Source organism: Strix aluco, chromosome 6 (assembly GCF_031877795.1).
Source record: "Strix aluco isolate bStrAlu1 chromosome 6, bStrAlu1.hap1, whole genome shotgun sequence".
NCBI classification, from domain to species: domain Eukaryota; kingdom Metazoa; phylum Chordata; class Aves; order Strigiformes; family Strigidae; genus Strix; species Strix aluco.
The window spans coordinates 2,169,615-2,184,362 of record NC_133936.1 but is presented as its reverse complement, the minus strand read 5'-3'; the positions used below and the strand labels follow the sequence as shown (position 1 = coordinate 2,184,362).

General features: G+C 46.1%; 1 protein-coding gene across 13 annotated transcripts in view; it reads left to right on the top strand.

Annotated features, from left to right (window-relative positions):
- FMNL2 (formin like 2) overlaps positions 1 to 14,748 on the top strand; it is a 148,563-nt gene that overhangs the window by 108,973 nt on the left and 24,842 nt on the right. For all 13 annotated transcript variants that reach the window (XM_074828456.1, XM_074828455.1, XM_074828458.1 and 10 more), the window contains 2 exons: positions 364 to 457; positions 13,610 to 13,684. In XM_074828456.1, coding sequence (XP_074684557.1) covers positions 364 to 457; positions 13,610 to 13,684 — 169 coding nt within the window. The remainder of the gene's footprint in view (positions 1 to 363; positions 458 to 13,609; positions 13,685 to 14,748) is intronic.

Below are 14,748 nucleotides of genomic sequence, written 5' to 3'. Positions count from 1 at the left end.
AGGTGAACTCACTGGGAGTACAAGCTGTCGAAGGCTGACGTGGTTTGCCTTTACCAGAGTTATGCAATTGCCTTTGGTTTGCTTGAATTTCCACCAGTATAATCCATGATTTAAATTTTTGCATGTTTTGAGAAGCATTAAAATGGGGGGAAAACTGCATGATCCTGGGAGAGGCAAAATTCCCTGGATCAGATGGTGCTCAGCATCATGCATCTTGCAGGTTCACTAGTTTCAAGAGATTAAAAATACCCGGGACGCAAACTGGGTCTCCCAGTGTCTCTGCGTTGCTTTTGCAAACAGGTCGAAAGAAAAGTGGTTCATCACATGGTGGTCACTGACTGTCACGGTTTCTTTTCTTCACAGGACAAAGGCGCTTGTCTTAGAACTTTTAGCAGCTGTTTGCCTCGTCAGAGGAGGGCATGAAATCATTTTATCTGCGTTTGATAACTTTAAGGAGGTACGTTACTCTGTTCATTAGAATTTGATGCGCATGTCAGTAGTTCTCTTACGTGGCATTGGCTAGAGCTTCCTCATTCAGCTAAATTTCCTAGAGTAAGGGTTTTCCATAAACTGTGGATTTTCCATAAATCACTTTGAGCTGCAAAGAATCTGAGAGTGATGTTGATGCCATCATTTTGCACACTTCTCTTTGAAAGAGCCATAATCCCAACAAGATGAATCCACACTGAAAATTGCTTCCTTTTCCTTTTGATCAGTCGAGCTATGTCCCTGAAGTGGAAAACTAATGGAGATCTTGAGAGCTTTACTCCAGCTCTTCTGTCTCTGAACACTTTTGTATGTTCTTAGATAAAACAACCAGGAATGGTGTATTAGATCTCCCATTTTCAGAGCCATTTACACAAGCCCTTGAACTGCTGGGTTTACTATCAGGAGAAATTTTATTTGCGAAGAAATTACAAAATCAAGTGTCTGTGATGAAACATCAACTGCTGAAATTAATACAGGTATTCCAGTAGGCTCAAGTGTGGCAAAGCGGTATCGTTCATGGGTGTTTATGTTCAAGCATATCCCATGTGTGTGTACAGTGGTTAATGGGACTTGAGAACGTTGTCTGAAGGTTCAGAAGCACTACTGTGAGAATCAAGTCCTAGAAAGCTGCTGTTCGAGTTTATTTTGAATATTGGATATATGTGTGGATTTATTATTAAAGAAAAAATGAATCTAGACTTACCAACTCAAAAATTGTTAGACTTGATGAGTCCCAACTGGACTGTGCGTGTTTTTCCTTAATGCTGCTGTTGCTATAAGCGGGTTAATGCAGATGATCAACAAACCAAGTTGTGAATAATGGGTTTTTTTACTTTATGTGCTTTGGGAATTATTTCTGGTGGAGAGATACCAACCTCTGATTTACAGCCAGTGTAAATATTTGCATGTCGTAGACAAATAACTGTATTTGTCAGGTGCTCGTTGTTACACAGAGCTAGAGCAAAAGGTTTGAAGTAATCTCCAGTGTGAGCCTGTTGTAGAAACCTCAGCTTTGCAAGACCAGACCTGTCCGAGACGTGAGCTGCAGTGTAGAGCTACCTGGGACAGGGGTAATGGGACTGGCACGGCTGCTGGCGAGGCTTCCCCGCCTCTGAAGTGGAAGTCGAGTTGGAAGTATTGTGTGACCGTGGAGAAAGCCTTGCTCCTGGGTCCCAGCGGAAGGGATGGTCAGAATATGGAAATCAGACATTCTGCTTCCACCTGGGGAAAGGTCTGCAGTCCTTGAATGCAGGCACAGGGCTGGAACTGGAAATTGTAGTTTGGCTCTTTCATTTACTCATCAGTAGCTTTGGGCGAGCCATCGGTATCTTTGTCTTTGCACTTTTGTGAAGTGAAGGAATCACAGAAAGAAATGCAGATGAGATTGTTACGAAGAACAATTGGGTAATTCTTTAACCAAGTAACAAGCGATAGGACAAGAGGGAATGGCCTCAAATTGTGCCAGGTAAGGTTTAGACTGGATATTAGGAAGTATTTCTTTGCAGAAGGGGTTGTTGGGTGTTGGAATGGGCTGCCCAGGGAGGTGGTGGAGTCCCCATCCCTGGAGGGGTTGAAGAGTCAGGTTGACATAGCGCTTAGGGATATGGTGTAGTTGGGAACTGTCAATGTTAGGTTAGTGGTTGGACTAGAGGATCTTCAAGGTCTTTTCCAACCTAGACGATTCTGTGAATACGAGAGAAGAGCTTTAAATAGGAAAAGCACTGTAAACATGCAAGGTCCAGTGTTATTATTCCAGGCTTAAATTCTTCTGGCTTATTACTACTCCATTATAGAAGAAATATGTTTCATTAGGGAGGACGGTGTGAGGGATTAATGGTAGCTTGGGCAGATGGCTAAGCCCAAATACCACTGGTCGGGACAGTCTGTGAGGCTCCTTAAATGGGCCCTTTACATGTCACAGGGAGGGATGTGTCAAGTCCCGTTTGCTTTCTTACCTTCCTGACATCTTTAGTCGAGGTTTTGCTCCTTCATTTTCTTCCAGGTGCTCTATCATCTCTCTTTTCTCCTGGTGACATTCAAAAATTCCTATGTAACCCATTCAGTTTGTCTGCCATTATTTATTTATTCCATTCCTGTTTGTGTTTGATCAAGTTGTTTGCTGTAGTGGAAGTTGCAGGTGAAGCGAGTGTGCAAGGAGAGGGAATTTTACCTTCCTCAATTCTGCATTTAGCTGTTCTTCTCTTTATCCAATTATGCTGCTTATTTGTTGCTCTGTGCTGTTGTTTTCCAGTTTCCTCCTGGGCAAGTTTTCAGTCATGGTTTCAAGTTTTCATGTTTATAACTCATTCAACTGGCGTATTAAACATGTCTGAGTTGCTGACATGTAAAGTACCCAGGGTTAAATTTCTAGCAGTATCCTTCCAATTTAAATTGCTGTAAGCTCAATAATATTTGTGTGGCTTCTGTAACTATGTGTTGCAGGGCTGCCACAGCTTCTCTGTGGTTCTTTCATCAGACACTGTGTGCATATTTAGGACAGATTAGACTCGTCGAACTAGATCTCTGCCACTCTATCTCCTTGCCATAAAATAACTTCAAAAGAAACCTGAACTCCCGCATAACACTCACCCTGTAATAAAGTCAGTAGGGAAAACAGGATATTTCGGACCAAATTCTGCTGTCATTTACATCAGGGTGAATATCAAATATTTCATTAGGCTTTGAGCTTTGCTCTGATGTAAATGAGAACAGAATTTGGTTCTCAGCGTCTGACTGAGCTGGAAAACCGCAGTTGATGTGAATCTTTTCAAGAATTCTTTTTGAAAATGACTTTTCATTTGAAAATGATTTTACAGGCCAATTTTTTTTCTGGCCGGGCTCAGGATGTTCAAATGGAGGACGGTTTGTTTTGTTAAGCTGTCTCTTGAAAATGATTCTTGTCCAGTTACTTCACGTGAATCAGTGATTCTTGTGCGCAGGTTGTTTCTCTTTGCAGGGCTCTGTGCATTTACAGACATTGCCTGCTGCTTGCTTTTCACCACAAGGTTCAGATCATGTTGAATTTCTCAACACAGAAACAGGGGGCTGTTTCAGAGCCACCAAGAAGTTCACAACAAACCAGGAGCTTGAGGTGGAATTGAATAAAGCAGTACTCAACAGGAAAAGAAACTCCAGAAACGTTGTTACTGATGGGGAATGGAGAGCAGGAGAGGGAAGGAGTAGGTTGGGGTGGGTGGAAAGAAAGGCAGGTGATTTATGCAAAGTTCCTTAGAGCTGAGGAGACCAGGCTTCATGCCATCGCACTAGTGGTGGGAAATGCGAACCCCCTGTTTCAGGCCAATGAGAGGCAGAGCTGTTGAATTCATTTTTTTTTTTTTAATTTGGCCAAAAGGCAGGAAGGGTTACAATGAAATCCTTGTCTGTATTGTATGGAATGAATCAGGAATTTTAAGGGAGATGTCAGTATTAGTTTCTCATCCATCTTTGTATTTCTCCTTCACGTTCTTTGTAACGTTGAAGGAGTTTGCATGTCGAGTACAAGCAGGGGATGGTTTAGGTCAGTCTCTCGCAGTGCATGTGTCTGCTTTCTGCAGCCTGCTCTACATTTTGGGAGCTATTCGGCATTGACAGAATGGCAACTTCCACCTCTCCAAGAGAGAAATGCCCCATGTACACACACCTTCCTGGGTTTGGTCGTTCTGTCCAGGCCAGTGCAGATGTTGGGTGAATCACCCTGTTTCCAGCCTAACTTCAGCTCATCCATTTTCAGGAGGTCTTGATCTGGGCTAAACAGGAAAGAAAGTTCAAATTAAACTGTGAAGACCCTGTCCCTGGTTGTTCCTGGGCAAGGGGGATTTTTACACCATCCCATGTTTCTCTTTTCGAAGATGTTACATTCATAACTCTCATCGCTTTTGAAGTCCAGGTGCTGCCTAGCCTCTATGTCGAGATAAGCCTCAGCTGCTCAGCTGAGTTTGTACTTGCAGGGCGGTCAGGTCTTGGTTATGAGAAGCTCTGTTAGCCAGGAAGGCCAGCAGACATTTTGGTTTGGCTGCAGCCACTCTGGCTGTCATCAGGCCTCAAACAGCTTTGGAGATGTCCCGGTGCAGAAGTGAGGAGGTTGGGGTGGTGCTGGAGGCAGCTGCTCAGCAGGACCAGGGCTTTGCCTTTGCCTATGCAAGCTGCTCCAGCTGTGCTCTGCAGCTGGAAAACTTCCTTTTTCTGAGTGATGCTTGAGTGAATTCTTTATGGGAAATAGTTGGGAGTTTCTGTGCCACAGGTAACACATGAGAATAGCTGGGGCACTTGGCTATTCCCTTATTTTTTTGACACTTTCTGGCCTGTTACTGGTTCTGTTTGCAGCCACCTCTTATTCCCAGCACCTCGCACTGAGGGTAGGCACTGCTTGGAGGGGATATCGCAGCCGTGACTGGGTGAGCTCTTCGGCACGGCTGCAACCCTGCCTTTACCCGCTTGCCAGTGGGCTTCTTTAGCGTTCCTGGCCCTTTGTGCTTGTTTCCATGGATTTGTGAGAACTGGCTATGCGGTTTTATCCGAGTTGCCTGGGATTTGTGTTGCAGGACGAGCAAATGCACTTCAGCAGAATGCCAGGGGAAGAAAAGGAAAGGGGAGTTAGCCACAAGACAGCTTGGGGGGAGCTCTGAGGGTCACAGACCAGATGCTCAGAGCTTGTGCCCCATGTAAATTGAAGCAGGCTGAGTGCACTGTTGGAAAACAAGATATATTTTCCTGATGCTTATTCAGAGTAGTTAATTCATTTTAATAGCATGATTGTATGTGTGGGTATACAGAGAATTAAGCTGTCATCTTTTACTGCCAACAGTAAAACTTCTTTTTACTATTCTTTCATTGCTGACTCCCCTTGCTGTTTCCTGAAAATGCTGGTTTGCATTTGCAAAATCAGTTGAGCTGGAGCTTGGGTGTGTCGGTATCCTTGAACCCTTCCAGGGAGGGGGCAGCCACAGCTTCTCTGGGCAACCTGTGCCAGGGCCTCACCACCCTCACAGGGAAGAATTTCTTCCTTAGATCTAACCTAAATCTGCCCTCTGTCAGTTTAAAACTGTTACCCCTTGTCCTGTCCCTCCCCCCTTTCCTGTAGCCCCTTTTAAGTCCTGGGAGGCCGCTCTAAGGTCTCCCTGGAGCCTTCTCTTCTGCAGCTGAACCCCCCAACTCTCTCAGCCTGTCCTCACAGGGGGGTGCTCCAGCCCCCCGAGCATCTTCGAGGCCTCCTCTGGCCCCGCTGGAGCAGGTCCGTGTCCTTCTGCTGTTGGTGCCCCCAGAGCTGGACCGAACACTGCAGGGGGGTCTGATGAGAGCGGAGCAGAGGGGGAGAATCCCCCCCCTCACCCTGCTGCCCACACTGCTCTGGGTGCAGCCCAGCACACGGGTGGCTTTCTGGGCTGCCAGTGCACGTTGCTGTCTCACAGTCAGTTTTCCACCCACCAACACCCCCAAGTCCTTCTCCTTGGGGCTGCTCTCAATCCCCTCCTCGCCCAGCCTGGATTTGTGCTGGGGATTGCCCCGACGCATGGGCAGGACCTTGCCCTTGGCCTTGTTGAACTCCATGAGATTTGCATGTCCCCCCTCTCCAGCCTGCCCAGGTCCGTCTGGGTGGCACATCCCTTCCCTTTAGAGTATCAACCACACCACCCATCTCAGTGTCATCCAGGAACTTGCTGAGGGTGCCTCAATCCCACTGTCCATGTCCCCAACAAAGATGTTAAACAGCGCCGGCCCCAGCCCCGGCCCCTGAGGATGCCACTTGTCACCACTCTCCACTGGGACATGGAGCCATTGACCCAACTCCTTGAGTGCAACCACCCAGCCAATTCTTACCCACCACGTGGATACACTACATTCTCTTGCAGACCAGTGCACTATTTAACTGGGGCCAGCTCTTCCTTGGAGCCCCTTCGAAGGGAGCCTGAAGCAAGCATGGAGGAGACCCTGACAATGATGTTACCAGGCGCTGCTCCGTGAGCAGCTCTGAGCTGTGCTCTGGGTTAGCTCTGCTTCATGAGAAAGTTTCTTACAGTGGTGTGCACCTAGCAACATAATGCTTTGCCCATTATATGTCCATATTTATGTATATACATATATGTGTATATATATATACACCTTTGACTCTTGAGGAACGGTTGCTTACAGCCAGAGTCTCTCAGCTCGTTTCTCTTTAGTTGTAGAAATCCTCACTGACAGAGCCTGCAGGCAAAAGTTTTAGTGCACCAAATATCCCCAGAAATACCTGAATTAGCCTCATTGCACGCAGGGCTAAGGCAGCATCACGGGGCATCCCTGGGAAGCAGGCGGCAAGACACCCCCCCCCCCCCCGGCATCACCTCCCGAAATAAACTCCTTCCCCAGTTCTGAGGCTGCACATTTGGTCACAGGCTATCACAGCATCACCAAACCTAAACAAGGATTTGTTAGAGCTAAAGCACAGAAATAATGCGGACAGGCAAGCTGTGAGCAAGGTTATGAAATCTGGTGAGAATATCCAGAAATAGAACACAAAAGTTCTAGTTCAACAGATTTAAAGCTTGTTGAGGCTATGAGTGCAGAAAGCTGTTTTCCGACTTACTTGTGGCCTTGCTTCAAAATTGAAAATTTTTGTGGCATTTCTAGTTTGCTGTTTTATTTACATGGTTTACATGTTTTTCATTTACTGAAAGCGTAGCAGCCAATAAACACATGGCTTCAGTAAGTTTACAGACATGTTGAAAAAAATCACAACCCAACAGCCCTAATGTGATTGCATAATGAAAACAGTTACAAAGAAATTTGGGGTTTTTTTGCAAAGACTATTTTTCTCAGCTTTAGTGAAGATCTGAAAATGACAGTTTTTGAATATACTTCACAGCACTCTGAACTCACATTTTAAGGAGCACAATCGTATAAGGATCCTTATGCAGCTTTTCGTTAATCTCCATTTTAAACATAGGAGAATTTACTTCAATAACAACTAAATATTTCTGGGAAAAAACCAGAGGACTCTACCACTCTTTTTAAATTTTCTTTTTTTTTTTTAACAAACACAATAGTAGTTTTAAAATGGATCCAAACTGGCGAGGCAGAAGAATTGACTGGGATCTGTAGTGAGACAGAAAGCCAGCCAGAAATAATCCTGGCTCTCTGCAGGGAACACTTCCTGACTTTGGCTCTCATCCAGTGAAGCAGTTAAGTTGCTTATTATACAAGCATATATCAGAAGAATTGAGTTTGGTAAGGTGAGTGTATGCTTGCGTGCTTCTCTGTATGGGAAATAATTTTAGTATTTAAAAATAAGAACAGAATTGAGGTGCTTTTCCTAAGATGAACCATACCTTTCAAGAAACCACCTTGTTTTGCTCCAAGACAAGAAGAAATGCCAAAAACCAAATTGCAATTCAGCTAATCAGAAAACTTCCGGGAAGCTCGTTGTCTGGTGGTTATTCCAGCATCTGAACTTCCCCTTGTGCTGGGAAGAGAAGGGCTGGCCTAAGTTGTTGGAGGCCAGGAGATGAGAGAGGAGCAGGGTCCGGTACGCCAGTGCTCCCTCTTGTTTTAACACCAGTTTAATTGACTTAAGTGTTTGCTGCTCTGAAATATCTGCCAGGTGAGAAGAATTTAAATCCCCTCACGCATCGCCTAGTTATGACTATTAATGCTGAGCTTCCAGAGGCCGAGCTCATCTGAATTGCTGGGCAGCGAGCTGGAAGGCGGAGGCATGGCAAATGAACCTCATTGTTTACCTCCATCAGTTTTCACTCCGGCGAAGTGAGACAATATTGTTCAGCCCTCGATTTTGACAATGCTTAATTCAGAATCAGATCTCTCTGTTTGAATAATGAATGGCAGCACTGAAAACAGCAGTTCTGAATTATTCTTACGAGCCATTATGATAACACAGTACTAGAAGAAACTGTTTGCAAGTGCTGGAAAATGTAAATGCATTTGTTGTCTTTTGCACTCCAGCAGTATTTTGAGAGTGCCTTAACCCTGCTGGTAGAGGAGGAAAAGGTATTTTAACCTAGTAAGATTAAATAACTGTTTACTTAACCAGTAACTTATGGGAAAACTGATTTTTTTGTTCTTCAGCAAACTGCAAAAATGTCAGCATGATCAGTCCAAACAAAGTGTTCCTGTGGAGTGCTGCTTGCCAGTGGTGGGATCTGCTGATCACAGTGGGCTGTTGTGGGGGAGAGAAAGCCGGCATTGTGCCGCCGGACAAAGGAGCACAGACAGGAGAAAAGGTTCACAAAGGGTCCCATGAATTTTTGGGTTGCATATACATCAGGCTATTTATAACACCGCATGCAGTATGGGCTGCGTTCGTGTACACAGCACATATTTTCTGTGAAATCCTGCTACCGCTTCTTGCTCTTCCAGACCTCAAAAGGGTAATGAAGGAGGAGGGAGCAGCTTAAAACAACCTTTGGGCAGCACATGGTTAGATGGTCATTTTAACGTTTGCACTGACAGAAAATGTCCTGTACAGCAAAGCCTTTCCTAAGGTTTAGGTATTTCAAAATTGGTCCTTCAGAGGATAGTTTTCCCTGCCCTGAGGTCACTGCTGGCTGCCTTTGCCGTGCCAGACTGTATTCACCTTGAGTGTCAATGCAGCCAGAATTATTTCATTTTCTGTGTGGCATTGGGGACCTCCAGGCGTTACCTGCTTCCTGGCAGCGGGGTGTTTGGTGAGTTGGTGAGCTTACAAACACCTTTTCTATGACCGTATGTTGCTCGCTCGGAGCTGTCATCTCTCCCCACCTTTGCTGACAGACGGGACACTGGCACCAAGGCAGTTGCCGTGCCTGGACGGGGCACTTGTCTCAGGCATAGGAACATCGCCCCTCCAGATGTGGAGGAGATAGCGGTCTGGCAGCCGTGCCTCACACTGCGCCTTCTGCACCATTGGCCAACGAGCTGCAGCTCCAAACCCTGAAATCCTGCCTGTGTTCGCTGCCATCTCCGCGTGGAACACACTATATTTGCTTGTGGCGAGGTTTTACTTACGAGCTTCATCCTCCAACAAAATGAGGTGGTGCTTTGTGGCATTAGATAACTGAGGTAGGAGAGCGATGCACGTGAAAACATCTTCAGTTTTTCCAAAATATCCTTGTTGTCTTTTGCTGTCTGCCCAGGTTGCCTTTCTGGAGCATTTTACAGTGATCCAGCCACGTGAGCAGGAGCGACGCGAGTGTTGTAGTTGAACTTGGCTCTTGTGTGGTCTGGATGTGAACTATGTGACCTGAGAGCATTGCCAGGTGGATATGGATATAATCGTCACTAAATTTTTCATAATGGGGCCTTTTGCTTCCTTATAGGATTGTATTGTACCTTTGTAATAGGTCTGTGATGGGTTTACTTCATTAGCACCCAAAGCCTTTCCAGAGAAAGGATCCTTCGTGGGTGGTTTTCCATAAAGCCATATTGTTCTTCTGGAATGACGTGGGCATAATGCAACCTAAAAAGTTTTTTTTCACAGCCTAAGTAGAGACTTTTTATAGCTGTGGTAACCCATTTAATCTTGCTTCTTACACCAGAATAATGCTAATAAAAGAAAGATCAGCCTTTCTTAGTCCCAGCCATACTTTCAAATGACAGACCTTGGAAATTTATTCAAATATAAATGGCAACATATGGTTTTATGTGGTGGGATTTGATTTCAGCATTCATCTTGGATTTTGGCCAATCTTCAGGCTGTAGGCTTCATCTAGAGTTTCACTCTCTTTAATCTTCCAGGATAAATTATATCATTTCATGAAAGTCAGCTCACTGTCTCTTGAAACACACATGTTCCCAGCACTGACTCATCTGATGATAGTGTGAAATATCTGCGAGCAGCCACTGAAAGCCGCAGGTTGTTGTTGCTTTTCCTGTTGCTATCAGCTGCTGTATCCCAGCCAGCCAGGGCTGCTTGCGTCCCAGCATCGGCAATTCTCTGCCGGGGCTGTATCACTCTGGGTTGCTCCTTAATTTAATTAGTCAGCCATAAATGGCTTGTAGTTGTTTATGTCAGCTTTTCTCATCCATGTGGAACAGTTTACATTAGATTGCTCAGAAATCATCCTTCTGGCTTTTGCTGTTGAGCGATCGTATGCACCAGTGTTACCTTGGTTTCCACGATACATGATTTTGTTTAAATGGGCTCCGTTTTTTCTTAAGTGGCTGCAAGAGAGATGCAACTGTTTAGAGCTCAAAGTTGAGATGAACCTACTTTTTTTTCTTTTGTTATGTTGACTCTTAACTGTTTTGTGGGGAGGGGAGAGTACAGAGAGCGCTGGAAAAAGTTGATTGAGCTGAAATACTGTCCCATTTACTAGAGTAGGAAAAAAATGGCTTGGGATAATAACGTAGGGATGAGTGTGTCTAAGCAGCCTGTGGTGCAAGTGAAGGAGAGGGTTCCTTGGGTTTGCTTTGAGCAGGAGCTGGATCGGGCCCAGTGTACGCCTCCAAAATCAAATTATATCGGCGGGCAGCTGCTGCCTTTGATCTGTACAGTGCCAGTCGGTTCCTGAAACTCGGCCAGATTCTGGTTTTCTGTTTGGCTCTTCTTGACAGAGGCCAGCCTTTTCGCAGCATTTCATCTCTTCTCCTCCTGAAGGCCAAGTTGCTTCTGCATGGAAGCGTACGTGTCCCCGGAGGGGCCTACGCCGCAGCAGAGCTGTAGGCCTGTGGGCTGCACCCCGCTTTCGGTGCGCCCTTGGTAGGAGGGTGCCTGGTAGGACATTCATGGTGAGTGCCCAGAGTGGGTCACATTGTTCTATGTTCAATGAACTTGAGCTTCTTCACGATGAAACTGTTCCTGGAGCTGGATGGGGCAAGCGGGAGAGCGGGACGGGATGCCTCACCACGCTGCTCTGACCATCAGCAACGTCTGTGCGGCGTTTGGGCTTTCATCTCCCAGCAAGGCCATTCCTGATGCTGTAGGGAGGCTTTACAAGGATTACTCCTGAAGAAAAGCCGGAGATTAGGCTGAAGATTTACAACCTGAAGCTGAATGGCAGTGGCCTTCCAAACTCACTCGTCCTTTCCATGTCCCAGGGACCCCGATGTGCTTCACCCCTTGCGCAGCTGCAGGCCAGGTGATACCAAAGAGATTTGCTTCATCCACGAGTGGGTCTGTCTCGGCTCTGTCTTACCCTATCTTAAACCTTAATGTGTGTTTTATGGGCCTGGTGCAGCAGCCCACATACAGGCATTTACTGCTTTAAAACCACTTTCACAGCATAGGCTGTGGAGAGAGCTGAGTCCTTTGGGTTTAAGGTCATGATAATTTGCTTGACCAACAAGTGTAATCTGTTTTTCGTGAGGAGGGTGCATGCTTTGTTGTTTAAGCATGTTTATTCTACCTTGTGAGTCTCTTAAGGTTCAGCTGGAAATATTTAAATACAACTTTAGGAAGTGTTTGTGTGCGACTTCAGTGCCCTGCCTACCAGAGGCTGTGCAAGTGGGGGTCGCTGAGCCTGCGCGGAGCCCATTAGTTGCAATTTGTGGGATTGTGGCCGTGAATATTGATGGTAATGTTATCAAATAGTTCATCATAACCAGTGTCCCCGTCCTCTCGCAGAGGCCCAGTGGCAGAATTCCCATTGACGTCAGGTACTGACCACAAATATCTGAGCAATGACCCAGTTGTGGCAGTTTTGCTTAGGAATGACAGAAGATGTATCACATACACCACAAGTATGTTTTATTCAGTCATAACAGCCAGCGGAAAGCATGGCGAGAGGTCACCCAGCAGGCCACTACTCGCAGTGCTTTGCAGATCCCGGGATCAGCTCAGTTTAGGTCCCGCTCAACTCTGTGTGACTTCAGTGCGGTCTGCTGGGTGCCTTAATCTTTGTGTAGGTACATGCTGTAGCATAGACACTGAGATAGAGGAAGCTGATGTGGGAATAGAAATAATCATGCATACTTTGTGAAGAACTTGCTTTTGGGGAGTATCTAGAAACCCCAGTTGGGGATTTGGCCTCCATGTGGGAGACACAAATGTAGAAATATGTACAAAGAACCGGCCGCTGCCTCAGAGTTTCTAAAGAAGAAGTAGCCAGTGCTCTTGCCAATCCTTAATTACCGTTCGTTGGCTAATTTCACATAACTACCGTGCCACGAGCTGGCTCTTCAGGGAAGGAGCAGCTGATGTCTCAGAGGGGTGTGCTGCTTGGAAGCTGGCGGGCCCTTGGCAGACAGGCCGGGTCAGAGGTCCCGCTGCCGTGGGACCTCCTGATCGGTAGCGCCCAGCGTGCCCGGGACACGGGGTCAGGTCTGGTTGAGGAAGGAAGGAGCCTCTTGGGCTCACCGAGGGGTTTGTTCCTCAGCAGAAGGGAAGTTTCAGTCCTCCAGATGGCCAGGCTCTGCTTTTCAGGACCTTTAAGAGCAAACCAGCTTCTTTGGGAGCTTCTCCTGTCCCTCTGCAAACAGCCAGCATCTGAGGAGGGCGAAGCTGGGAATAGCTCAGCGGGGAAATGGGTGCACCTCCCGGTGCTCACCTCTGCTCCCTTTCGCTTTGCAACTTATTTAATATTTTGTGATTTTGGCGTGGATTACTTCAGATCATTTGTGTGCTGGAAAAAGCAGGACTGAGCCAGAAAAGCTACTGGGAAGTAATAAGATTTAAACCTGAGAGCTGCTTTATCTTTAATCTTATTTCTCCCTCAAGTTGCTTGTGTTTCTTGCCAACACCCCTGTATTACGGCTCTGTAATTCTGACCAGCTGATAGTTACGCTGATGCGTTTCACTCCTCATTTAGCCGGTGATAATTTTTTTTTTCCTCCCTGTAATTTGTTCTTCTTCCTAATTACATTATCTTACAGTGGAAAGCCAGGTCTGAACTGTGAGAGACCAAGTCTTCCTGTGGCATAGCCTGGTGTGGTGCAACTCTGTTGCTTATGTTTGTACCATCAATGGGTGTGATTAAATATTTAGGGAAAAAGAGATACAAAGAGTTATGTTATAATTGTACCTGACCCTGTAGACTTGCAGGTGTTCACCTGTGATTCCCCTGCTGGATTTGTCATGAAGAAGAGTATTTTTAACAAGAGAGGAATCCTGGAGGGAGAGGTTTTGAGAAAGCAGATGAGCTGCTTTTTAAATGTTTTTCGTACTCTCTCTTGCAAGCTGTAGTTTAACAAACACGTGGTGATTCTTTTGTAGGTGTGTGGAGAGAAACAGCGCTTTGAGAAGCTGATGGAGCACTTCCGAAATGAAGACAACAACATTGACTTCATGGTGAGTGCTATTTACCATCAGCAAACTTTGGTTTCAGTGTTTATTGTGTCCGGTGCTGCTGTTGTAGGGAGGGATTTCTCTGCCTCCTGATCCTTGGCCTAAAATTACCACGATACCATTATTTTATATCACAAACTACATGATGTGCGTTTCATTTGTAGCTTCTGTTCAGTTCAAGAAATGCCTTGTACCATAGCGAAGGTAAGAGGAAAGTGGCCTTTGGGTCCTGTGTGCTATTTCACTGCGGCAAACCAGCAGCTTCTGCAACATCAAAATGCGTGTTCTGTCCATGCGCCAGCATCCTCAGAGTCACAGACAGGGAAGTGTGGGAGAGACTTGCTGCAGCTGCTGTCTGTCCTTATCTGCTGATAAATATAGCTGTCGTTTACACCACTTTTGGTTCCATATGCATGATTATTCACCAAATCCACTTCCCCTGGAGCACAAGAGAGAATGGCGGGAGAGGAAGCTGTGGCTGGCACCCTCAGACCCCAGCGCCAGCTTGCACAGCGGCACCACGTGTAAGGCAGAGCTTGAGGCACTAAGGATGAGCCAGCTGGTTACGTGTCCGATACCAGAAATACTTCTGTGTCCGTTTCTTTAAAGTCTGTGGCAATGGAGTGCTTGTGGCAGAAGTGTGAGAAGTTTAAGTCCTGGTTTTAATTAGAAAACCAATGCTGGCATGGTCAGTGTGGTCTCCCTTGCACGACTCGTGCTCAGTGCCTCGGATCTAATATGATTGTTTTAAGGTGAGAGCAGAGCAGGAGGGCTTCCCACTTGGTCACACTGGCCAGTCTGCTGAGGCCACTGTTAAGCATCTGTGACACTTTATACTGTTTTAGTGCTGGGCTTTGTGTTAAAGACCTCTGTCTGCCAGGAATTAGGTGTTAAAGCACCTGGCGTGGTGTTTCCGACAGGCTTTGAAGACTCCTGATGGCCAGGGCAGGCTCACACCCTGGACAGACAGCAGAATAACAAAGAGGTGGTGTGAATGAGATAGGATGGCGTCTTTCTTGTATTTTTTTTAAAAAAAAAAGTTACGGTGGTCCCTGCAATTTTACTCA